The 26104-nt window shown below is 49.9% G+C and overlaps 8 protein-coding genes across 8 annotated transcripts; 4 read left to right on the forward strand and 4 right to left on the reverse strand.

Moving 5' to 3' along the window:
- Positions 1–182: 182 nt before the first annotated feature.
- LMH87_010837 (uncharacterized protein) lies at positions 183–1418 on the forward strand (the record flags this gene model as incomplete). Its single annotated transcript, XM_056199880.1, has 1 exon — positions 183–1418. The coding sequence occupies one exon, from the start codon at positions 183–185 to the stop codon at positions 1416–1418; it is 1236 nt and encodes a 411-aa protein (XP_056051785.1).
- Positions 1419–3207: 1789 nt separating this feature from the next.
- On the reverse strand, positions 3208–4390 carry LMH87_010838 (uncharacterized protein; the record flags this gene model as incomplete). The annotated part of the gene is made up of 2 exons (XM_056199881.1): positions 3208–3878; positions 3961–4390. 2 exons carry the CDS (start codon positions 4388–4390, stop codon positions 3208–3210), a joined length of 1101 nt encoding a protein of 366 aa, XP_056051786.1.
- Positions 4391–7296: 2906 nt separating this feature from the next.
- Positions 7297–9735, forward strand: LMH87_010839 (uncharacterized protein; the record flags this gene model as incomplete). The annotated part of the gene is made up of 5 exons (XM_056199882.1): positions 7297–7545; positions 7596–7682; positions 7733–7784; positions 7836–8089; positions 8140–9735. 5 exons carry the CDS (start codon positions 7297–7299, stop codon positions 9733–9735), a joined length of 2238 nt encoding a protein of 745 aa, XP_056051787.1.
- A 320-nt stretch (positions 9736–10055) lies between these two features.
- On the reverse strand, positions 10056–10376 carry LMH87_010840 (uncharacterized protein; the record flags this gene model as incomplete). The annotated part of the gene is made up of 1 exon (XM_056199884.1): positions 10056–10376. The coding sequence occupies one exon, from the start codon at positions 10374–10376 to the stop codon at positions 10056–10058; it is 321 nt and encodes a 106-aa protein (XP_056051788.1).
- A 1002-nt stretch (positions 10377–11378) lies between these two features.
- On the forward strand, positions 11379–12406 carry LMH87_010841 (uncharacterized protein; the record flags this gene model as incomplete). Its single annotated transcript, XM_056199885.1, has 2 exons — positions 11379–12301; positions 12373–12406. 2 exons carry the CDS (start codon positions 11379–11381, stop codon positions 12404–12406), a joined length of 957 nt encoding a protein of 318 aa, XP_056051789.1.
- A 596-nt stretch (positions 12407–13002) lies between these two features.
- On the forward strand, positions 13003–14100 carry LMH87_010842 (uncharacterized protein; the record flags this gene model as incomplete). Its single annotated transcript, XM_056199886.1, has 1 exon — positions 13003–14100. The coding sequence occupies one exon, from the start codon at positions 13003–13005 to the stop codon at positions 14098–14100; it is 1098 nt and encodes a 365-aa protein (XP_056051790.1).
- Positions 14101–14180: 80 nt separating this feature from the next.
- LMH87_010843 (uncharacterized protein) lies at positions 14181–14876 on the reverse strand (the record flags this gene model as incomplete). The annotated part of the gene is made up of 1 exon (XM_056199887.1): positions 14181–14876. The coding sequence occupies one exon, from the start codon at positions 14874–14876 to the stop codon at positions 14181–14183; it is 696 nt and encodes a 231-aa protein (XP_056051791.1).
- Positions 14877–24387: 9511 nt separating this feature from the next.
- Positions 24388–25602, reverse strand: LMH87_010844 (uncharacterized protein; the record flags this gene model as incomplete). The annotated part of the gene is made up of 2 exons (XM_056199888.1): positions 24388–24549; positions 24703–25602. 2 exons carry the CDS (start codon positions 25600–25602, stop codon positions 24388–24390), a joined length of 1062 nt encoding a protein of 353 aa, XP_056051792.1.
- Positions 25603–26104: the final 502 nt, after the last annotated feature.

The raw sequence follows: 26104 nt of genomic DNA on the forward strand, positions 1-26104 counted from the left end.
CCCGAGAAAAGTTAGACAAGCCACCGTATCGTACATCTTTATAAGGCGGAACTGCTCTTCAAATATGCAAATTCGAGTATTATCTTCCACGCGAAACTTCTCTTAACCATTGCAAAAATTTTCAGTACCATCGTGTAGAAGTGAAAATGACTCACGGCTTCAATGTACGTTGACTCTCGACCATGCCAGCGACGGTGACTAACCTGACGGAGCAGTATTTTTCAGATAGAAGTGAATCTGTTGCTACCTTTACATTGCCGCGGAAGCGCCTTTGCCTGGACATCTACGGCCCTCTCAGCTCGTGTCTCTTTGATAGTAGCTTGGAGAGATTGGCCGACTACCTGATTGTGCCCGTGCCTACCACCACGATCCTGCGCAACATTGACCGCCGGTTTCCGAAGTGCCAGTCGAAGAGTCCCGCAGACAGGAATCCGTGTCAGTCAAGCTTGGAAAAAAGACAGCAGAACTCGCGGGTTAATGAGACGGGGAGCGCACCAAGAGGACCAGATAGGACCGAGAAGTTGCCTGCTGAGATTATATTCATCATTTTCGACAATCTGGAGCTGGTGGAAGATGCGCTCATATTTGGGCTCACTTGCCGCCGCATATGGCAATTTGCGCGCCGAAGGGTGTGCGAGTGGCAGCGGAAACGGATTGGGCCGTGGGCTGGAGAACACCTCGTCGCCGTGAGCGACCATTGTGATGATGATGACTACCCGCCCGGGCTTTTTTCTGCCGAAGAGATCAATCAGCTTATGGAACGATGGGCGGAGGAGGTTTCTTGGCGGTACGATTGGGAGTCCACCTTTTGGCGATTCAATATCTCCAGCTTCGCCCTGGAGAGGGTGGTGCAACACATCACGATGCCCGAGCGGACCCCGCTCTCTAGGCTGCGATCCAATCTTGACCGCCAGGGTCGACTGCCCGCGGCTCTCGAGGATGCCATCTGGCATGAAATCCGCGTTGACAAGTCCGTGTACGCACCGGCCGACGAGGTCTGGATGCTGCGCAATCTGACCACGAGGGAGCTTGTGCGCGCCGAGGCGGTGGCCATCAAACAAGATCTCATCCACGGGCCGTACATTGAAAAGCGAGGTTTTCACCATCTGTTGCTGATCCGTACCGCCTGGGGAAACCCAGAATTAAGAGAGATAACGAGGTACAGGAACCATCCGCCCGTACCCTGTCGCGGCCCTTGGGCTGGCCATAGGTTTGAGATTTGCACCGCAAAGCACCACGAAGCAGACGTCAGTGCAACGGGAGCAGAGTGGTCAGATGTGAGCGGGGACGCGAAAGCCGAGTTGGACAATCTGTGGGAGGCAGCGTACGGTCCAGACTGGCGCGATGTTGAATGGGATCATAAGCGACACCGGCCACCGAGCCCACAGTGGCTGTTAGGAGCTCCAGATAGAGGTTGATGTGGCTTGGTGTTGTTCAGACTAGACTTGTGAAGAAAAGGTGTGAGCGCCACGAAAGCTTAATAATATAATTTTATGTAGTTGATCACAGGAAGAGAAAGCAGACCGCCCTAGACGGCAAAAACTTTAAACTTTCATGCAGCTCTATCCCTTGACCATCATGTACTGAAAGATATTGACCGGTTGGTCAAAATGGCTCTTGTAAATCATGCCGCTTGGCGCCGTCATTAGTTTACCATCTTATAAGGCGTAGAACTCTGCAGAAGAACCTCGGGGGGACCAATACAGCTTTGCCATCCCTCGAGACTGTCGCACTATGCAATGTCATGGGCCAATAGACTCGTTGCTATTCAACTAAAAGCTGGAAGGAATCATCGATCTGTTTGTGATTCCGGTCTCGTTCGCCGAGTGAGCACTCCGAAAAGCTGCGTTGCGTCAAAAGTGCCAACTAGAACGGAATACTGTGGAAAATGCTACTCAATCCGGGAGCAAGAGAAAAGAACACCCAAAAGACAATGTGCTACCAAGGGCCATTGTCCTCGCTCGGCCCGGAGCATTCAGCCACCACAACATCGAACACACAGAGAGAGATGGAACACAGCTCGCACGGGCCTCATAAGTTTGTTGTAAGAATCTATTTATCGGATCTGCCTTCGGAACTCCTCTGCGTGATCGTTGCACAGTTGGGTTGGTTGAACCACATTTCGTTTGGGCTGATGTGTCAGCTTCTTGCAGATAATAAGTCATGAACTCGGCGACAGTATATTTGGCGAACTTGGCCAGTGGCTTGACAAGGAATTCGTATTTGTCGGAGGCCACTGTGAAGCGGGTGACTACCCGCCAGAGTTGGGTACTGAAGTGGAACTTGCAGAAATTGGAAACGTACAAGTCGACCGTGTCAGGACACATGGCGAGGATGGGAGCGAATACTATGCGACAACTCTCCAAACCTTCCTCTCCGCGTATGTGTCTGACACGGAGCCCGAGCTCGGGTTGGGAATGTTTAAAGACCGGGTCAGGCAGGCTTTGGAACAGAGACGAGGGGGTCGGGACGCGGATACTGCCCCATTGTCGCACATGCCAGAGTTTGCCAAGGACATACACATGCCTTGCGACTTGAAATGTAGACTCGTCAACATCTTGAAGTGCGAGTATGTCCGGGCGGAAGCCATCGCTGTCAAGCCCGAGTACGTTCACCGCCGCACATAGATCACATTGGGTTCGCCGAGGTCCTGACGGTGCGGACCTGCTGGGTCGGAGTCCACGCCTTTGAGCATGGAGAGCTACCCGTACCGCCCAAGGGAACATGGGCCGGCGACTTATTCATGATCGTGACAGAAGGGGTTCTGAAGAAGATTATAGAATGCTGCGGGACGTGAACTACGAGGTTGCCGCAGAGATGTATGCCATCTGGGAAGCAAAGTTTGGTGCGGACTGGCGGGAAGTCATCGGCGCACCAGGGTTCGCGCCACCTTGAGAAGATGGCGTTTTTGTGACGCTGCCTCGGCACATGGTCATGAAATATGAAATGATCAGCAGCAGAAGCGCGGGCTACGAGGATTAAAATCAGGCGAGTGTGTTTATTGAACGCCAAGACGTCAGCATGATGGCAAGAGCGGATTTAGAGAAAATAGCGGAATACTAAAACGGGCCGAGTTTAGCTGCGTGTAATATCCATGTGTTACAAGGAAAATACGTTTGTACTCATTAAGCTTGAACGGGACGTGAATTTAATCTTTGACACCAAGATCTTCTCCAACGACGCCATCTGCTTCCATACCCATCCCTGCTATGATTCGACACCTGCGGCCGCCTGCAACGTCTGATTATGTCCATCACGAAAGTCACCGTAGAGCGCCGGCATCAAGTACTGCATCACCGAATCGACGAGCTCATCCGCCTGCCGCCCCTTGCCCTCCTTCCAGAGGTGGCGGACCAGCGCGCCGCGGCAGCCGTGCTGGTCCGCCGTCCACGGCGAGCCGTTGGCCTCGCCACACGGCACGGCGCGCACGTCGCCCGGGCGCGTAAACTCGTACTCCTTGACGAAGCTCATGAGCGCGGCCTGCTCGTGCGGCCAATCGTACGCGAAGCGCATGCACCCCTCGTGCTCGGCGCCCTCGGGGCAGCGCAGCCAGGCGTCGATGAGGTCGTGCGTGCGCGAGCTGTTCTGCGCAATGATGAAGCCCGTGTTCATGTACAGATTCCCGTGGGAGTCGGTGTTGAAGGGCCGTTCGGGGTCGTAGGCCAGCATGAGGCTGGTCTCGTCGTCGTGCTGCCAGTGGTTCAGGAGCCACTCGAGCGGCAGCGTCGGATAGCGGAAGAGGGCGTCTTGGTCGAGGAAAACGACAAACTCGTGCGTCCTGAGGGCTTTTTTTATCTCAGGGACTTTAGACCAGGTTTTGGACCAGTCAGAGATTTGCACTCCTTGAACGAATTGGTAGTCGTAACCATGGATTCGCGCTGCACATCGTACTTCGTTAGTAGCCGCAACAAAGGAACGATAAGTCGGGATGTTGGAGCGAGAAAGGGTAGTTATGCCTACAGTATAGATAGTGACTGAGCATCCCAGAAGAAACTGGGTCTGGCTTCGGCCACTTCATGCCGTCGGTGCTGAGTAGCTCTCCCTCTTTGTTCATCGGTCGGGTGTCGGCATCGAGGATCAGGACTCGCTTTCCCAGGCTCTGCTTGTAGAACGGCTCGCCGGGAACCCGAAAAACTTTACCAATCTCATCGGTAAAGTTCTCGGCTATGATGGGATGTAATCGAGGTTTGTACAGGGCGTCGATAATCCTGCCAAATGTAGAGTTGTCTGCCTCCTGACTGGCCGGGACGGCCAATTGAGCCACGCCCCTCACAGCAGCCCTGGGATCAAAGAACCTTGATAAAAGGAGGAGTGAAGCTACTAAGAAAGTAGCTAGCGATATCCAACTCAACCTCTTTGTTAACTGCGGGCCAACTATTGAGTTCTTCATGGTAATGATTATGTATAAGTGAAGGCATCGCGGGAGTAAAACGACAAAACCGGGGCAGGACGCCTTTAAGAGTTCAAAGAAGTGAACGGTTCAACTAATAATAGACCAAGGGTACCCTCTAAACAACGAATGGAATCATACGATTCATGTATGACTGGTGACGGTGATAGACGAAGCCGGCAAGACCGGCAGGTCAAGATCAATTCCTTTGATTGGTAGCACTAGGCGTTTAGTAAGGGTCTGATTTTGAGTTTACAAGTCCCATGTTTACCACCCGCAGGGGCTTAGCGGCCATTCGCGGGGCCGACTCGGTGCCTGTTGCAGCCAATTTTGCATGGCAGGCATACCGGGCCGGGGTACGGTTGCTCTTCAGCTCGGCAACTAACCGCCTTTACCAGCGTCTGCAAACGGCATTCCGGACTGAGAAGCAGGCTGTCCATGGCCCGCCCTCTCGCAAAGGGGCACGAAGAACAAGCCATGACACAGTCTAGAACAAGTTGATAATGTAGTGGCGTCTTGAGTTCCTTTTTTATGCTAGCCATCCCTTGTTGCCATTTCCTCGTGCTTCATGGTGGCGATTGTATTGGCTAAGAAGTCTAGCTCTTAGGAATTTGACGCGAGACAATGAGAAGTAAGGCTCGTCGCAGCTTCGCGAGCATCTCCTCGCCGGAAGCAAAACGATAAGAGACTTGAATTGGATGATTTGCGATGAAAAGTTGCACAGAGGCGACGCAAAAAGGACACACATATCTTCCCTTCAATTGACGAGCGGGCCAATTAAGTCAAGCCGATTTGCTCGCGCAGGTTGCTAGAGGACGCAGCGTCGTATTTTACGATTTATCAGACCACCACAAAGCAATGAGGCGCAAGGCTATAAACAACGACTGTATCTGATTGGCACCGTGCCAGAAGTGGTGCGTTCAGCTGCCTCCGGTGGCTTCTGAAGTCTCTTTGCACATTGCGCTGCCAGCAGCCGGATCCGGCTAATGCCCTCACAAGCCAGAATGGAGGCGTTCAAACTTGGGCAAATGCGCCTTGCTTGGGTTGCAGCTTCGCCGTCACAGTTCTGGAGTGAGACTTTGGAAAAATCATCAAGTCCTAACAATGTAAGCCGTGCACCGACACTAACGTTACCAACCCTCCCAAGATGCCATAATAATTGCGCATGCTAGAAAAGCGCGTTTGAGCACAACACTAACGGCGCAGTTGTCATTCCAGTGCCATTGCTCAGCGCCGTGCAATTTTTCTCTTTTCCTCTGCTGCCATGTACAGGCCAAACTGACGAATTCAGGGTGCGCAATCTGGACTTGACCTACGCAAAAGACATTACTTCGTAGCCCGGCCAAATAGTACTAGAGTCTTGAAGGGTCATCGCTTTTCTCTCGGCGCAAAGAGGCTAGGCCAATAATGACTTCGACTGTATCATCGCAAAACAATCAGTAATAAAAGCCATCAATATAAAATGAGGAATTTGATGCATGTTTCTTTTTTCCATTGCAACTGAGGTCGGCTGGCAAGCTGGCAAGACACCGTCTGTAGTATTGAGAAGGGTGAATACATCATCACCAGGATTACGAGCCGCGACAGCGAGTAGATAGCGATACACTTAGAACAGAGCTGTAAAAGAAATCCGGAATACACTGGCATTAATTCGAATTGACGCTGAGGAGATTCACGAAAACGCACCTCACTAGTTCACGACGGCTGTCGACGACGCGATCAACTGAGGCCGGCTTGGCTTGGATGACGCCACAGCGTCACCACCTTTCACAATCCCCTCTGTCGCCAAAATACCTGCACCCAAAGGAAAGAGAATCATATATATCGTTCATAGATGTAAAGCCCTTTCCACGAAGAATATGGCGCTCAAATATATATAGTTTTCTTTTAAAGTTTCCGATGACAACTAATACCAGCATACGCCCGAAAAAAAAAGCACACCTTTTGCGAAGCACGCGTACAAACAGCTTCGAAAACTTAATTTGGCGCGCTTGATAACAACGCGACTGTATACGTCCTTTTCTCCACGATGCAGGTCGAGACTAGCACGCTGGGCTCCTGCTTGCCTCTCTCCTCAGGAGCTGCAAGTCATCGTTGGGTTAGCTGGCTGGCCGGTCTCTCCGCCCTTCCAACCCTTGCTCTTCTCCGATGAAGTCTTGGAATTATTGCTTCCAATATCATTTCTCATTCAATGGGTATCCTTGTCGCAAGGGAGGCTTCCCGATCAATCCCCTCAGATCCAGGGTCTGTAGCGCCCTTTGCTTGGGTAGTCCTTGTCCTATTTGCATCAAAACATGGAGAAGCATCATCCATTTGTTTCCTGCCAAGCTCGTGTTTTCTATTGGATGAGTTGCCTTTTCCCATGTGAGCCCCCGGTTTTATTAGCCCATGGCGCTTTTTTAAGTCAGGGGCCGGCTGCACTAGAGCGCCCGATCATCGCCTCGACCCCTGAACGCGAACCAGTGGTTTTTAGGCTGTCGGAATTCCTCTACATTCCAATGCGTCTTTTCGCATGTCCCAAGCATGGGAAACCGTTGTAAAAACCGACCTGCTGACGCGTGATTGGATTCCATTCGAGACAGGGAAAATTGTTGTCGTACTGGTCAGTCAATCAGAAGTCCGTGGGATCAGAGCGTCGCCACTGGAACAAGGATCAAAGCAGGGGTAAATAATACGACTTTGCGGTCTTAGCGTTTCGCTAATCCTCCAGTCGCCGCCCTAGCAGGGACTTTTGCAGCCCCAGAACTGCACTTTTCGAGCCAGCTTTGCATGTAGTTGTTTTCTTGCTTCAACACGCTTCTTCGCTGCTACCTCGGTGGACGTATCCTCGCCGCTCAACTTCTCCCCGGCGCAAGCCGATACGCTCGTTACAACACTCCACAAGGTGTCCCCGACCGGCAATCGACATGTTCAAGACCGTCGCGCTGGCCATGCTGGCTGTCGCTGGGCCCCAGGGCGGCGGAGCCTCGGGCTTTTGGTACCCGATGATGGACCATGCTGGAGCACCACGGGGTTATGCACCGAACCTCGAGGATGCTGGAAAATACAACGTATATGTCAATGTTAAATCTGGCGATGGCGCAGGAATCCAGGACGCAATCACCTCTGCGCCCGGCGGCCAGCGCAACAAGCAATGGCTGGCTTCTCAACCTCGGGTATGTCACGCGACTCGCGATGCCGCACGATACAATTAACGCGAAACCAGGTCGTATACATCCCTCCTGGGACTTATGAAATTAGCAAGACTCTTTTCATGGAAACCGACACTGTTCTCATGGGAGACGCCACTGATGTAAGGTCATTCTTTTTGCAGTACAGAACGTGCAACTGACCCCTCTATAGCCTCCCGTTATCAAAGCCGCAAAAGGCTTCAGTGACGGAGTTTTGGTCAACGGTAAAAAATGTCCTTCCAGTGGCTTGAAGCGACACTACTAACCTGGAACAGGTCAGGATCCCTCTACCAAAGAAAAAGGCGAAAACTCCTTCGCCATCAGCCTGAAGAATCTAATTCTGGACACCACGGCTGTTGACGGAGGCAGAAACTTCACGGCACTTTACTGGGGAGTCGCACAAGTCTCCCAGCTTCAGAATGTCAAAATTCAGATGCCCAGCCCAAACAATGGCCAGGGTCACAGTGGCATTAGACTCGGACGAGGCTCTACGCTTGGACTTGCTGATGTCCGGATTGAAAACGGCCAGGTAAGTCTGTCGGCCCCCCAAGGTTGTTTCTAGCTACTAATACCCAGTAGAATGGCATCTGGCACGACAGTCATCAGCAAGCACTATACAAGAACATTCACTTCTACCAAAACGAAGTTGGTATGCTCATCTCTGGCGGCAAAACAATCAGCCTGCTGGCACCAGTCTTTGAGGGTGTCAAGTCCGGCATCCTGAACACTGGCGGCAGCCCATTTATCGGCATCGTTGACGGCAAATCGACGGGTTCCGGCATCACTTTATCGTCCTCTGTCCACCCATCCATCCTCATCCAAAATCTCGAGACCGACAACAAGTCTGACATTGTGAAACTTCCCGAAGGCACTGAGCTTACAGCTGCCAAACACATCGACAATTTCTCATACGGCAACACAGTCGGCCGCGATCCCGTCTATGGAGCGACCGCTGGCGCAGAGAAGCTATCTGGTGCCGCAACTCCTGGCGGCCGCATTCCTTCCATCACGGTGCCTAATTTCGCGAGCAACGCAGTTACAGATTTCGTCAATGTCAAGGACTCGAAGCAGAATGGCGGCCATACTGTCAAAGGCGATGGGACGGTTGACGAAGCGGATGTCCTCAACAAAGTCCTCGAATACGCGGCTTCCAAAAAGAAGATTGCCTATTTCCCGTACGGCGAGTACCGTGTTGAGTCTACTCTTGTAATTCCCATCGGCTCTCAAGTTGTCGGCGAGGCTTGGTCTACCATCTCTGGCGGCGGCAAATTCTTCAAGGACGCCTCTGACCCGAAGCCGATTGTGCAGGTCGGCAAGAAGGGCGACGTTGGTGTTGCGCAAATTCAAGACATGCGCTTCACTGTCTCTGAGGTGCTTCCTGGCGCTATCATTGTCCAGTTCCAGGCTGCTGGATCCTCCCCCGGCGATGTTGCGCTCTTCAACTCGCTAATCACTGTTGGTGGCACCAGAGGAGCACCCGGACTCACAGACTCTTGCAAAGACGCGAGCAACCCATGCCAAGGTGCATACTTGGGCCTCCACTTTACGAAGTCTTCGTCGGCATATGTCGAGAACGTATGGAATTGGGTGGCTGACCACATAACCGAGGACTTTGACGGAGGCTCCAGCATCTCAGGCAAAGGCGGCGCACTTGTCGAATCGACCAAGGGTACTTGGCTGCACGCGCTTGGCAGCGAACATTGGTGGCTCTACCAACTCAACCTGCGATCCGCCGAGAATGTCGTCGTGACCCTGTTGCAGAGCGAGACCAACTATGAACAGGGTGACAACGCCAGGATGCTTGCGCCGGCGCCTTGGAAGCCCGACACGGACGGCTGGGGCGACCCCGACTTTTCGTGGTGCAAGCGCGATGATGCCCGATGCCGCATGGGCCTGGCCAACTTTATCCAGGGTGGCTCCGACATTACTTACTATGGCTCCGCGTCGTGGGCGTTTTTTAGCGGCCCTGGGTACCAAGACTGTGCCGGCCCCTTCCAGTGCCAAAAGGTCCAGCACTGGATCGAGAAGACACCCAAGAACCTGCAGCTGTACGGCATGTGCACCAAGGATACTACCACGGCACTCCGTCTAGGCGACGGCAAAACGATTGGCGCCGAGGGAAAATTTGAGGGCGGCTGGAGTCCCGGCGCAGACGTTGGTCGCTACACGAGCTAAACATGGACTTCTTCTAAAACTTAATTCTGGTATATAATTACGCAGTCATGTCTATAATTAGGAACTCTATGAGTATTAATGCTATCAAAACGAGTTTTTGCGATGAAGCTTTGCTGTGCGGTGGGCCAGTAGATTGACTCTATGCCGTGGCTGGAATGAATACTTGGACGTGCGACTTATATGACAACCAGTGTCACACATATTTTTCAAGCACATCATCAATTGTTAAGAAAACAGCCGCCTCTCAAAATCATAGAGCCGAATTGACATATTTTATTCAATCTTCTGCTCTAAGTTAAGTATAGAACAAGTACTGTACATCAGTACAAAGTCCCAGCTAAAACCAGCGCAACCAACATTGAGACCGTAGCTGTCCGGTGGTTGAGCAGGTGAGGAGCGGCACCGGACTCGTTGGAGGACGTGGGCGTCGGAGACGTAGTTTCGCTGCCGCTGCCGCCACCGCCACCTGAGCCCTCAGTGTTGTTGGCCTCCAGGATCGGGAGTGTGATTTGCGCGGTACAGACGGTGACCTGCGTGCCGTTCCCGAAGCCAGTCTGTGTAAAGACCGCGGTTGATGATGAGTCGCCAGCGGCCAGCGCGGCTAGTGTTGCAATGAGGAACGCTGAGTGAAGGAAGCGCATGTTTTAAGAGGTTCGACTTTTCGATGTCGAGTGTATCGCGGTAGGGCGCAAAACAAAACAAGACGAGTTCAGTTGCGGACACGTTCAGAATTGATCGTGTTTGCTTTGGAGAACAGGAAGTAAGAAGAAATATAGCCCAACTAGCAAGATTGTGTACGCTGGCAACACCGGCTTAACATTATATACTTGGGGTGGAGATTCTATCCCAGCGACCTGGACAGTTGCGGCTAAGCTTCAGGTAGAGTTTAGCCATCCCATATGGGACAAGTTCAGAACATAGCCTGCGGCGGCGGTCCTACACAGCCGACCAGTGGGGTAATGAAGGCGCGCCGACATTCGCTTGCTCCGACACATAAAAAGTAAAGTACTATTGGCGGTTTGCTTGGAGGCCTATAACGAGAGTGCTGATGGCTGAGCAAGAGGCAGGGCCATGCCGCCATGCTAAGAAATTGACGATGACTTTGGTCTGGAGCTAAAATGACACGAACCTCCCAGCAGCTGTTCCAATAGCACCAGTGATGACTATGAGCGTAATTGCCTGAAAATGCGGTTGATGGCGATGTATTAGGACAGTATTATGCTCGAGTTCGTGCACCGAACGATCTGCCGAGCCGAAATACTGATTTTCAGCCCAGGTGTAATTTGGCACCAGCCGGTTTGCTTAGGCCTGCCAGTCTTCCAACGAAAGCTAGCCATCGTAAAGCTCCTTCATTGGTCGGGGTCTGCTAGCGTCCTCGATGGAGAGCTAGCTCATCGTAAAGCTTATTTATTGGCCAGAATCTCACGAGTCGGTAGCGACTAGTGTTGACCAGCAAGTCCTTGGCTGTTAGACTTCGGGGCTAAGACCGGGCAGTGCTGATTTACTTGCCTGCGCGCATCCATCACTTGCTAGCCTTTGGACAAGGTTTATAACTGTCCCATCCAAATAGAACAAGGCAGGACACTACAATCTTTCGTATACTTTCATTTTCTTTTCGACATACCAAATCTGTCTCGTCAACCATGAAGCTCAACTTCGTTTTCCTATGCGGCGTTGCCACGGCGGCCTACTTTCGTCCTGCCGAATGGGGATCACAGTCTAGTGTCATCATGGCGTGGCCTTCTGCCGACAACCCGGCTTACAAGAATGCGCAAGACGATCTGCAAGACGCCACGACAGACATCACCAGCATTGCGCAGGCAGTCGCCAAGTTTGAACCAGTCACGCTGCTGGTCGTGCAGAGCCGACTAGACGAAGCAAAATCGCAGTTCGCAGACAGTAAGAACATCACTCTGCAGTCGATTGAGACTTACCCCAAACTGGATCTCTGGATGCGCGACATGGCCCCGACTTTTGTTTTTGACAAGACAAACACAAGTGGCCAGCTCTTTGGTGTCGACTACAACTTCAATGGATGGGGCAACAAGTTCCCGACGGGTTCATGCCTCTCTCTTGCATCGATGCTATCTTACAGCATGAAGGTGCCACGTGTGGATTCCTCCCTTGTGTCGGAAGGCGGATCTCTCGAAGTCGATGGAGAGGGTACGCTGCTCGTTACGGAGAGCTCCGTTCTCATTGACAATCGCAACCCCGGCAAGACCAAAGCACAGGCAGAGGAGGAGTTCCAGCGCACTCTTGGCGTGACAAAGACCATCTGGATCCCAGGCAGAAAGGGCTCCGACATTACAGACGGCCACATCGACGGTCTTGCTCGTTTCATCGCCCCCGGCAAAGTCCTCCTCAGCCGCCCCAGCACGCTCGAGGGCGGCGGTCCGTTTGTTGACACCTATCGAGAGGCCCAGGCAATCTTGTCGAACACGACTGACGCCAAGGGGCGCACGCTTGAGATTACTGAGGTTGTCGAGGCCGATCTTGAAAACATTGGGGCAGACAAGGCCCTCGTTGAGCAGGTACAAAATGGGGAGAAAGACTACCCCTCGTTGACGTATGTTAATTATGTCATGGTGAACGGAGGCATAGTGTTTGCCGCATTTGGTGACAAGGATGCGGACGCAGAAGCGCTCAAGATCGTAAAGGAATTATACCCTGAGAGGACCGTTGAGGTAGTCAACACTCAGACGCTTGCTTTCCTCGGGGGTGGTATACATTGTTCCACGCAAGAGGTGCCTGTTGCCGAGTAATACAAGGCTCTCCAAAGTCCACCAATGAAATTAGCAAATTATGAAATGTCCACTGCGCCTGATTACGGGAAATTTGCCTTTCAATGAAAGCGTAAAATGATTCAATCTTGTGCATGGCATTGAGAATGAAACTATGGTCTCTTAAACTCAGGTATTCGACTAACAGCTTCATGGGGGCGGGGCTCACAACTAGTGACCGCAAATCCATACTTTCGAGATGCAACATTATCACATCTGAATGTAATTTCGGCAACTACTCGGCCGTCAAATTATGCATCTTGAGGCGGCGAGCTCGAAATCGTTCTGACAGTATCTTGCCACGACAGGCAGCGAGATCGCTGTGTGCTGACCGGGTGACTCATAGCGCGATCTTCATTTGAAGCTTGTTGACGAGAAAGCGAGGCAGTGGGCAGCTTCAGTAGCTGATATAGTCGCTACCCCAACTTGTCTTAAGATTCTGGCGACAAGAATAAAAAAGCCAAACAACGACGCGGCGTAGAAGAACATGTCGGAATTTGTCCCTGGGATTGCCCTTACGGGTGACTTCTTTGCCGAAGTGGTCCAACCCATCCTGGCGACACAATTCCCAGCCTTGCAGTACGGCGCCGCCCTCATCGGCCCAGGCAGCGAGGTTCTCGGCTTCGACACGCCCATGTCTATGGACCACGACTGGGGCTTGCGCGTCTTTCTCTTCCTGCGCGAGCAAGACGCGCAGGTCTTCTCACACCGCATCGCCAGCGTGCTCAGCCATGAGCTGCCGCCTGTGTTCCGGGGTGTACCTGCAGCCATTACCACACTGACCACTTCATCAAGCGTGCGCAGCATGGAGCTTGCCAATGCCATGGACGGGCCTGTGAAGCACCACGTCGTGCCAATGACGGTCCGCCGATTCGGCGAGCTGCAGCTCGGCTGCGATGCCACCAAGGGACTGTCGGTAGCGCAGTGGCTCAGTATCCCGAGCCACGCCCTCGGCGAAGTCGTCAAAGGCGCCGTGTATCTAGACACCACCGGCGAAATCACGGCGCTCCGGAAACAGCTGGCATGGTATCCACGGGATGTTGGTCTCTACATGCTGGCGGCTGGCTGGCAGCGGATCGGCGATGAGGAGCATCTCATGCCTCGCGCCGGCCATGCCGGCAGCGAGCTGGGCTCGGCGCTGATTGGGTCGCGGCTGGTGCGCGACGTCATGCACCTCTGCTTCCTCATGGAGAAGCAGCACGCGCAGTACGCCAAGTGGCTCGGCACGGCGTTTAGCAGGCTGGACTGCGCGGCGGCCATGGAGCCGCTGCTGCGGCGTGTGCAGGTCGCGACGTCATGGGAGTTGAGGCAGGCGCCCCTGGGCGAGGCGTATGCGCTGCTGGCCCGGATGCATAATGCGATGGGGGTCACGCGGGAGATGCATACTGAGGTGTCGGGCTTCCATGATCGGCCGTTTAAGGTCATTCATGGCGAAGAATTTGCGCAGGCGCTGCTGGAACAAATTAAGGATGATGAGGTGAAGGCCATTGCGCAGAGATCGCTGGTTGGGAGTGTCAGCCAATGGACTGATAATGTGGCCATGAAGTATGTTAACAGCAAGAATATCCAAGCCATATACCAATAGTCAAATCTGTCACGAAGAAAAGGTACCCAACTGTAGTGATTATGTTTAGCCCTCGCATTTATGCATCTACTTCCTCTAGTTTATGGGTTTTTGGTGATATCTTTATTGCCCAGAACCAGAACCCAGTAGGCGTGCTTCCATCCCAGCTGATGATACATTTTCTGCCCATCTGGCGTGCCAATCAGCCAGCCCGTCTTTGCGCCGTGCGCATGCGCCTCAGCGCCCAAGGCCTGCATCACCAGCGTTCCCAAGCCTCTCCGTCGCATGTCCTCTTCTGTCTTGATTCTGTCAAAGACAGCCATGTCCTTGTGAATACCGACCTGTCCCCCTGCAGCAGGCTTGCTGCCTTCCTCCTCTGACGAGGTCACCTTGAGCCGGCAGCGCGTGGCGATACCCGTCTGCGTCGTCTCAATCTCCTTGACAAAGGACGCCGTCTTATCCGACTGCGCTGGTAAGCTGCCCAAGTCTAGCATCATGAGCGCCTCCTGCGCGAGAATGTCAAAGCCGTGCGCCGTGGCCATCTCCCGGTACTCCGTCATGTCGTCGGCAATGACGGTGAGGAAGCGCTTGCTGTCTTGCAGGGCGATAGCGGCAGCTGCGTCGAATTCGGACTTGGTGGGCTCAAAGCCAACGTACTCCCATGTCCCGGCGGGCATGTCGGTGCGTAGAACGGCGGGAAGACCGGTTGGCAGAATCTCAACGACATATTCACGAATGGCGGCCCACACGTGGATGTGGTGCTCAATGTCTTCTCGCTTTGGTTTACCGACAGTCATTTTCCCTGATAATTTATTTGTATTGCGATGAACGATAAAGTATTTTTCGAGATTGGTCAAAATGTGTATGAGAGTCTGACATGCTGACAAGCTGGAAAAGTTCTTATATTTAAAATTCGTTACTGTGACTCACAGCGAGCTTTTAGTGAAGGCTAATAACCAGCCAATGGCATAGGGCTGATTGGCTTCGGCCTTGCCAAATTAAGTAGTTTGCAAGACCGGCTATTGTAGCCGAACGCCCGTTACGCGTCAACGCGTAAGCCAAGTAAGATCAAGATGTCACAATACAGATTTAACAACAATGCGAAGCTAGTTAGTGATTTGATTCTCCTGAGGTAGCCCTAAACGCAGGAAAAGAAGCTACCAGACTCTATATTTGGCAGTGGGTTGGACAAGCGCTAATCGATGTGCATGTCTCTTGCCCGAGAATAAGGCTGGACTTCTCAAAATAGACCGGGGTATAGCTCGTTCTGGTGTAGCCTTGCTAGCTGTGCAAAAGGCTGAGAGACAGCCGATGGCAGCTCAAAAATGTCGCGTGCGCATGTGTCGATTTATTGGGGGACTAGCTCACTGGTGGTGGTCGTAAAGCTATTGAAGGTTCAGGTGGGGCAAAAAGGCAAAAAGCGGTGAGTCTTGACCGCATATGCAATGCATATGCAATAGACGTACTGTGCGCTTGTCGGAAAGCTCATCTGCATACGCCATGCATATGCCGGCAGCCAGCTCTGCATATGCCCCCGGCCATAAATACGGTGTAGAAGAATTCTCATGCTATGGCGCAAAAGACGGTCAGAAAATTGAGTGAAGAGATAACAAGGAGAAAAATAATAAAGCACATAAGCCTCGCATATGCCATACATATGCTATTATCACACACAACAAAAATCAACTTCAATATTATTACATGATGTCATCACCAGAGTCAAGCGCGGTGAACCCTTGGGGGCAGCTGTTTCAGCATAATGAGGTAAGAATACCCTAATAAGGCTCTGGGCATATGCTAACAACATCAAGGACCTATTCGCCAACACTCTCGAAGACGATGACCCTACAAGCTTTTTTAATATCCCGAAAGAGATTATTGAAGAGTCTGGGCTTATGCTCAGTGGGCGCGGAGCGCGTGCTGTGAGCGTTCGCAAAGTGATTGATTGCATTGCTCTTCCAAGCTATCCAAAAGCATCGATGGATGGATTGGTATATATTATACCAAATATATCCCCGACATATGCTGGCGATAAGGTTGAGGAAGTGACAAACTTTATATAAGAGCAAATGAGTATTGTAAGTAATACTGGGCATATGCCAGTGCTATGCTCACTATCTACTAGGTACAGTTTGGTTCAACTCGGGTTGGCAAATGCACAACTGTTTCTCTGGTATTCTTGTGAGTAAATTCTTCAAGTGTGCAGATGCTGAGCATATACTGACTAGAGATAGGGAGCAGATGCTTGGAAAAGGAGCGCAGGCACAGTGCTGGCATATGGCCTTCAAATGCACTGGAATACGAGTCTGCTCAAAAATCAAGCAAGATCTTATAACCTACCAAGACGACTGGAATAATGGTTTTAACCCAGAGAATATTGGCCGCATACGCCAAACATATGCCACAAGTATTGATACCATGGAGATTGACGAACGCACACGAATGAAGACGGAAGCAGCATACCTGGCATATAAGAAGATATGGGATAGTTCACGACGCCCTTGTCGGCTACTCCCTGTATCAGAAGACCCTGAGAGTCTACCAGGCATATGCTGCGAAGAGCAACTAATGACCTGGGTCCAGACTGACGGGCAGTACTTTATTGGCTGTCCACAAACATCGAATGAGGCCTGTCAGCACACACAGCTCCGAGTTGTTATTGGTAATATTGACCTAGCATATCTTCAGCATATGGTCGAGTATGGGTTACACGAGCCCGAGGAGCCTCTACGCGATACTTGCTCTTTTTGGGATGCCTCAAATACACGGAGAAAGGACTGTAGTAAGTGATAAGAATATATAGAATGTAGAGTGAGCATATGCTAATAATATATAGTATTTCAGCATAAGGATATATCCCGCCTACGTCCACACAGTTGCCGTGTTAAATTTAACGTCTACATACCAATTAATAACCGCCGTTTCCCTTGGTATATGCTCAGCACACGCGACGTCCATACCCACGTTCCACCGCCACCAAAAAACATACCACAAGATATTCTTAAACATCTTATTTATGCCCTCTCTGAGCGAGATGATTTATTATATCTAACTGCTTGTAAGTATTATTCTATACTATTTAAAGCATATGCTAATAACATACCCTATAGGGAAAATATTTTTAAGCCCTTTACTTAATGAATTCCTTAAAAAGTATAAGGCTAAGAATATTCGGAGCATCCACCCAGCATTGAATTGTGAGGATAAAATACATGCAATACTTATACGTGCACGATTCCTTAAATACCCTGAGGGTAATGATATTGCAGGTAAGTGCTATTTAGAATGTTGTGGGCATATGCGCTAACCATGCTAGGTGTACAACGAGAATTCTGCCTTAACCAAATCCGTGAGCCAAACCAGCAATAGATACGTGAGATCAAATTCTACGGCTCTGAGTATTGGATCATCATATGCTCAAAAAGCCAGGCTTCTGCTGCTCAGAAGGCAAGATGTATACAAATTGATCTATCTTTTAAGATGATTCGAGGGAAAGCAAATATTCTTAGCATCTCAAGCTAGAATGACACTTCTAATCGTAAGCATATGCCCAGTCCAGATAATACCTATCTCTAACCTACATATCTAGTTCGCGAAACATATATTTATACTATAACAACAATCACAACTACAGAGGCATACACTAATATAAGTAAGTGCCCAGCATATACCCAGGACACTACTAATCTAAATAGATGTTCGCAGCAATGTTTCGGTGGCTTGGTGACATTGGTGGCTTTAGCATACGCTGGCACCATCTCGAGCATATGCCACACGGAAGACCTCCTCCTATGTTCTATACAGTGACGACAGATATAGATGGGAAGCAAGCACATAGTGAGCAGCTACACAGCATATACGGAGAATATAGCTAATATCATTAGGACTTGGCAATTACTTACAAAGTCTTGATTCACGATAGACCTAGCAAGAACATTTAGAGCATGTGCTTATCTTCTGCCAGGTACATATCCAACGGAACTAGCGACATAACCATCCTGATACTCCTGATGAGTATACATATATGTCGCTCCTAGACTCACCATCTGCTAAGATCTATAATGAGGAAGTACGTCAGCTTATTGAGGCACACCCTGAGAGAGCAAGTTGGTTTAAAGCAAAAACAGCTCCCTGGGTTATTGCTAGGCTTGTTGCAAGTGCCTCAAAGGTGCCTCCAAAATGGCGATTATATGCTCAGAAGAATACGAATATCGCAGAGAGTGGCCATTGGGAAGACTACTCTGCTGTAGGACAGCACCGCAGCCTACTATCAGGTATCCTAGGGCTACGTCAGCATGTGCTGGAGAAATGCTTCAAGGTCCAAACACAAACAGACCTAGGAGTAGCAGTAACATGGCATAATCGAGGGCCTGTTGCCCGCATAAGCCGAGCATATCTTCGACGAGATACTACTAATCGCATAGCGCAAGATCGACGTATCTCTCAGCCAAACCTACCCCTTAACCCACGGAATCCCTACCATGTTCGACCCGAAGGCTCAAGCCCTGCGTCAGCATATGCCTCCGATACACCAACAACTCCTGTCCCACAAAGATCCTTGCAACCCTCTGAGCCCCCGTCCTCAACAGGTTCTGGGCACATGCCGGCAATCTCTTCGTCACAACACACAATACAGGCCAACAACGTAGGCCTATATGATGCCGAGAATACACGTATAACACCACCTACTCCATCACCACAAAATATACCACAAGAAGATGTGCAGACATTGGCGGAGCATATGCCTGCACAACAACCGGCATATCCGCAAATACAGGGGACAGGTACGCCCCGGCCCTCCTCGGCAGTCGGTAGGCATACGCCCAAAACCGATGGGGCATCAACTGCATTACTAGAGCCTCTCACAGCACCAGCACTAGTTAGGCATATGACTGTAATTGAGCTTAATAGCCTGTTAGATAGTGATCAGTTGGAAACAATCGATCTATCTACAGTCCCAGCCGCGGGCATATGCCAGGATGATGATCTATCAATCATCAGTATAAGAGCTTTAACACCAAGCCGTATTAGACCAATTACTGATGCAGATTGTAAACCAGTAAGTAATAGACATAATATAGGCATATTCCCAGGACTAACTTTCTCTAGGAACCAAAAACACCACAACAACAAAAACGGGATCGCTCTAGCTCATCAGCAACGTGCTCACTACCATCAATTTCTCAGATATCTCTACGACCAAAACGGCCCCGGCATATGCCAGAGATAGATCAATTTGATGATGCTGAGATTTCTGCACTTCTTCTACAGCAGAAGGTGGTCAGAGAGGAGTATAAAGATCTTATTCAAGAGGATATTCAACATATAAAAGAAAAGTGTCAAAGACTCAGACAAGGTATATGCTTAAGAGAGTTTTAAAAGATACTTAACTAATTTATATATAGGAAAGGAAAAAAGAATAAGCTAGTTTTTTTTCGTTTTTTTACGCTAGATTGAAAATTAGATATTAAATAAGTATATGCTAGGAAAATGCTAAGTGGCTTACTTGTGATAACTTTTGTAAAGCCCGGGTAGTCTTTTTAGGTGAAGTAGTTGCGTAGCATATGCTCTGCGACTTATTAACTCTTATCACGGACTCTGTAGAGGTAATATCCTCAGGCATATGCTGACTGCTAGCTGTGTACATTCTGGCTGTGTCCTCAAGTGAGGAGTCTGTGTTAATTGTGGTGTCTGGTTGACCGTTGTCTGAGCATATGCTGGTTTGATCCCGCTCTGATCGTGTGGTTGTAGGATCTAATGTGGGAGAGACTGGCACACCGTGAGCATATGCACACGGTGTGTTGAATGTATTTTCGAACAACATCTGTCGGAAACTTGAACGATGGAATTGTCTACCATATTTCTGTGCAAATGCTAGGTCTTGTTGGCTATAAGATTATTAGCATATGCGTATAATATGAATAGTAGATACCTACGCAAGATACTCAAGCTCAGTCGCTACCTTATATAAAAATGAGGTCTTTGGTAGGTTTTTTGGCTCACGCTGGTACCGAGCATCACGCCAACCGCCATTGAGAACCCAGGCGCGAATAGTACTACTAAGTGTAAGCATATGTCACGTCTATTCTAAAAGAATACTTACTTCTCTCCAATTAGGCGTTCTTCGTCTGATATATTCGCCTTATTTGGGAGGCGGATATGGTAGGGATGTGCTGTTCGAATGTGACGATAAAACTAAAGTATTTGATAAGTATATCCCTAGCAAGCGCCTGGCATATGTTAGGCCACCTACATTCACATTCTCAGTATATACCCTTCCACACATTCTGCCAGTACTGTTGACAATAATATCACAAATGTGTGTGTTGACACGGGAGAGAATTTGTGTGTTTTTCTTCTCAACTGGTCCTAAAATAGAGTTAGCATATGCTGATAAAGTGATATAAATATTCTGACCATGATGGAAGCCAAACTTTGATGGATTTGATGCATTTATCACATCAATATCTGTATACTCTAATAGAAGTTGTCGCGCCATCTTACAGGAATCTCAGTAGAAGATGTAAGGAGGAAGAGGGGTATATGCCTGATTAATTTCTATACTAGGCGGGACGGATTATTATTAATCCATAGCTTACGCATTTTTCCTCCGCATAGAAATATCTTTATAGTAAGCATAACTTATAGCGAGCATATGCTAGATTACGAAATAACCTAGTAAGTGTCCAGGGGCTGCCTGCCCGCTACTAGCCCGTATTATGTATTGGAATTTCAGCATATGCCGAAAAAACGACTGCCTGCCGGAGGCTGTATTGCGCTCTGGAATTTCAGCATATGCCGAAAAAAAGTTGACTGCCTCGCCGCGCGGTCTGTAGGGTAGCCTGCCTGCCTTACGCTAGCTAGGCGCAGCTGGCAGCCTGTAGCCGTTTAAATCTCTCGGCATATGCTCACAACATGCACATGAGGGACAGAAAAGATTGGGAAATGACTTTTTATTTTTCGGCATATGCCGAGGGTATCCTTCCGGTCTGCTTGCCGGGAACAAAAACATCGCCGCCTGCCTCTCAGCATATGCTGAGCACCCTCCTGAAATTCACGAAAACAACAAAGCAAAAAACTGTCCAAGTCCCGAGGAGAGGCTGGGCATATGCTCAGGCCTTGTTGGCGGCAGCCTTCTTGGAAGGCTGGGCCTGGCGCGTGGAGGTGCGCGTAGCAGCTATTGATTGTCAGAATGCTGTCAGCATATGCTCGGCGTACTACTTACCAGGGGCGGCACCCTTGGTGCCCGTGGCCGCCTTGTTAAGGCGGCGCTTCTTCGACGGGGCTATTTGTCGAGGGTCAGCCTAGAACCTTGTGGGCATATGCTCAGATACTTACGGGGGGGGCCCTGGGAGGGGGAGGGGGAGCGGTCCGGGACAGCAGCCTATTACTCGTCAGCATATGCTCAGTACATGTTCGTAGTGATTAATACTTACACCGCGGCCGCGCTTGCGCGGGGTGGTCTGCGCCTAGAAAAAGTATTATTATCTTGAGTACTCGGCATATGCTCAGACTAAAACTTACAGCAGGCGGGGAGCGGTGGAAACGACCAGTCTTGTCGCCGGTCGCGGCGCGCCAGACGGGATCAGCGCGACTAACATTAATCAGCATATGCTCAGCTTGTTCGCACAGGATTCTCTACTCACGCCTTGGCCTCCAGAAAATCCGCGATCTTCTGGATCGGGCCGCCAAGGGGACCGGCACTAGAGGTTGTTAGCTCAGCATATGCTCAGACGGTTTCTTTCACTTACCCGGGCTCGTCCAGGAAGGCGGCCCTCTTCCACTCCTGGGAGAGGACATACCAGAGGAGGGAGCTATCACGGGTCAGCATATGCTCAGCATCGGCCTGAAACTACTTACCGGCGGGCGGTGGCCTTGTCGGCGGTGGTCAAGTTGCGCCGACCGGAGGAAACGGCTACTGATGTCAGCATATGCTCAGAACTTACTTGGGCTTACTTACGGTCGAAGCCGTGCATCGTCTTGATGTGCTTCTTCATCTATTTTTTTTTGTTAGCCCGGCATATGCCCGGAAGATGCGCAACACTTACTTGGCCGGAGCCACCCAAGAAGGCAATCACGGTGCCACACATGACGCCAAGCTCGTTCTTGACGCCGCACCTTTTGAGAATTAGCTGGGCATATGCTTATGCTCAGTATTACTTACACCATGGTGTTGACCTTGGCGATCTGAATCGAGCCTAAGAAAATTGGTCAGCATATGCCTGGAATCGGTTGACAGGGAGCTTACGGAGGGGGGGGGTGGTGGCCTTCGATGCCCATGTCGCCTAGAAAAAAATTAGTATGTGGGCTTTGAGCATATGCTCAACCCGTGCTTACCGCAGTGGATGCCAAGGGCTGTCTCGCTGGGTGCCCCAACGCAGTTGACCAGCTCCTGGTCAGTGAAAGTTGCTGGGCATATGCTCAGTACATGTTCAAGTTATTGTACCACACAAAAACTTACTTCCGAAAGAATCCATCTGCATTCGTTAGCATATGCTGAGTGTACTCTAGGAACAGGGGTAAACTTACCTTTGATGATGGCGGGGGGGCGCGCGCAGTTGTTGTATATCTACTACCTGTCTAGTCAGCATATGCTGGGTGCTTGCTTCGGGGGCAGGGCCTGCATACAGAATTTGATGATGATGAAGAAGAGAGAAAGGAGAAGAGGAGCAGGATCTAGGCATATGAGTTAATTGTTCCTAAGCACTGGCCAGGGCACGTGAGGTATCTCAAAGGAAGTGAATTCATTGTGATCTTTTTCATTGTCTATTGCTCAGATCAACTTCAGATCAGAGTAACAAAGAGGCATATACTAATTTGAGTGAAAAGGCGGGTACCTTGCATATGCAGAGCATCTGCAGCAGAGAATCATTTTTCTGCCGCTTTTTGCCCCACCCTAGCCTCCAATAGCTTCGCCACCACCACCAGTGAGCTTAGTGCTCCGATTTATTCTGCGGCGTGCCGACTCTAATAAGTGGGAATGCAAGGATGAGCTTTAACTACGTAACCGGAGCTCACCTAGGCTAAGCCTTTGTCCTGGATATGCTCCAGCTACCGTGCACCCAAACTTCTAAGTCACCCCTCTCACAGGCACCACCGGCTCTCAGGATTACGCAGCAAGAGACCGGGATATCGATCTCTGACGTCAGCCTTTCGGTGCGAACAATAGTATCATCGTCAACTTCAGCACTGGCGACGACGGCGCGCAACTCAAGTCGTGGTATCTGGTCAACGCGCTCACTGACATGCGTGATAAGAACAGGCCCTTCTCTGGCCAGCAGGGGGCGTCTAGCTGGGTCTGTCCTAAAAGACTTAATTAGCAGCACTGAAGCCGAAAACTTATAGCGGTACGTGTAGGCCCTTCACCTAAGAGAGATAGCTACTTTTATAAAGGAAGATAATACCTACTAAGATATAATAAATAAAAACTAGTTATGTTAAGTAACTAAAGCTAAATAACTATTTTATTATTTTTAATATTATTATTATTAGTACTCTAACTAAGCTTTAGCCTATCTAGTACTTTTATTAATAATAATAAAGGAAGGAAAAACTATAATAGTAGCGGGCCTATACTAGTATAAATATATGCACTCCTACTTACGTAAAAACCTCTCCTACTAACTACTATATTAGTTAAATTAATATATAGACAAAGTTAATAGTAAGTAGTTATTTATAACAATAAAAGTATTTAATTATACGAAAGTAATATGTTATATAATATATACATAGTATTACTATCAAAAAGAGGGAATAACTAATTAAAAGTATTATAATAGTGTCAGGGACCTCGAAGCTATATAGTGGATGCTAGGGATACTCGGCCACGGTCTGCTATTACTTGATCTTTTTGATCTCTGTAGCCGAGTGGTTTACCTAGCGCCCCGGTTCCTCACAGGATACCAGACCGTGGCCGAGTAGGCCTAGGCTTACCGGCTTACTGATGGTAAAATTTAGCGACGACTTCTCTAGCAGTTACTAAATACCCAGGGGGCCTCTTCCGCCAGTTTTGCATGTCCTGTCTAGCCTATTTGGCAACGTAGTGTACCGTAGGCTGCCTCTCATAGGTATACATTCACTAAATTTTAGTATAATCATCCGTTGTGAGAAGGGCTAGTTATATATTGATATACTATACATTAGATTTAAAGAGTATTCCGTTCCTTATATCTTTTATATACAATAACTAATGGGGCCACTATTTGGCGTCTACCCTCACGCTAGGACATTACTGTTTTTCTCGACTCAGCAAAATCTTTCAATATTGATGGACAGGTTACATTCGTGAAAAAGGAAACGACCCCGTCATACCCATTTATCCCGCAACTTCTCCATTAAGCCCCAGGCCTGTCTTCTGACCTGATCAGTGCGACTCAACAAGGCCGTCCTGGAGCATCGGCAAGACTGGCTAGTACTAGAGTTTCTACAACTTGAAGCACAGCTTGTATTGCTTCCCTGTCTGTGGCTCTGCGCAGCAATATATGAGCCAAAGTGAAAAAGCGAATGATCCAAACGGCAGAGCACCATCATTATTTCCAGTTGGCGATGGGCAATTTGGGAGGATGCATCAGGGCTGGACCACTGGTCGGCTTGCATGATGGGGGCACTTGACGTGCTTACCGACTGCTGTTCGCCCATTTTTAGGGTAAAGAAAACGAGATCAGCTATGATTTCAACAGCTTCCTCAACGGCTACACGCAAGATGGTCCACGAGTATTGCTCTTTACGAGCTTGGAAGCTACCCTGGTCTTGTGGCATCTTCAATACCGTCTGAAACAGCTTGTCAATGGTGCAGGACATGGCAAAGATTTTGTTTCGGCTCGTGTCGGCGCACAGATCAAGTGAGCAGTTCTGGCTCCATCCGTGTATCTCGTTGCAGATCTGCATGACGTCGAAGAATTCTGTCGACGTGGTGGCTGCCTCGCCGGAGACGTCTGACATGTGGTTAAAGCAGTTTGCCATGGCATTCTGGCCGGCACTGTCGGGCAACGGACTGGTGTCCAAGGGCGACGGTAGTGGGAGGCTGGACATCAGCCTGTCGGTCGTCATATCCTCAACCTGCGAATGGAAGTTTTGGAAGACGGTCAAATCTTTTTCGGTGTTGGAGGTGTGGCGGTGTGGAGTCAAGTAGGACAGAGGAGGCGACGTTGGTAATGATAATGCCGACGAAAAGTAGTCGGTAATCTGGTTACTCGTGCTTGAGCGACGCTGTGCTTTACTCTGCTTGGCCACTGAGTCGCCGGAAGAGGTGCGATCGAGGAATGAGGGTGATATGGCCCGGCGATTTCGATTGACGCCGTGTCTTGTATTGTTTTGGGAGTTTGCTTTTCTCGGCCGTCCAGTCTTGGACTTGAGAGAAAAAAGACACTGCCGCTGATTTTCCGAACAGGCCTCGCAGGTGCCTTCAGAGCTGTGGTGCGAGACACGACATCGTATCTTTCGCTTGTGGCATTCCTCACAGGCTAATCGAAGCTCACTCAGCTCAACAGGTGGCCAGCTGCCTAGAACAGGGTCTTCCATTGTAAAGATGGTAGCATCAGACTAGGGTAGCTAGCGATACTAAGCACCGGGCCAAGCATGGAATTCGAGTTGAGTATCGGGGAAAAAGACTAAACAATGGTTTATCAAGGCGCTTCTTTCAAAGCGGGATTAGATCAGGCTACGCCCGGGTAAGCTTGCTCAGCAGAGCCGGGTGAAGCTGCCCGGTGGCGACATCTCATGTAATTTACCGCATCAAGCATTGCCAACAAAGGTACTCTACTACTTAAATCCTTCCAGCCTCGTCCAATCGCCGCACCTCATTTGCGGTGCCAAGACCCCAACCATAGCCTGGATCCTTACCCTCGTTTGAGATGGATCCGCGCCAGAAAACAGGTTTACAGTACATCAGATGATATGGCTGCAGCATTGTACTTGGACCAACCCCTCTTTAGGGCAGGGCCTAGGCCCACGGAGAGGCTCGCCCGCCGCTGCAAGGCGCCCTGCCGCAAAGTCTTCTGCTGCAAAGCCGCCCAGCTGCAGT

The sequence above is a fragment of the Akanthomyces muscarius genome, chromosome 4, assembly GCF_028009165.1.
Source record: "Akanthomyces muscarius strain Ve6 chromosome 4, whole genome shotgun sequence".
Lineage (NCBI taxonomy): Eukaryota > Fungi > Ascomycota > Sordariomycetes > Hypocreales > Cordycipitaceae > Akanthomyces > Akanthomyces muscarius.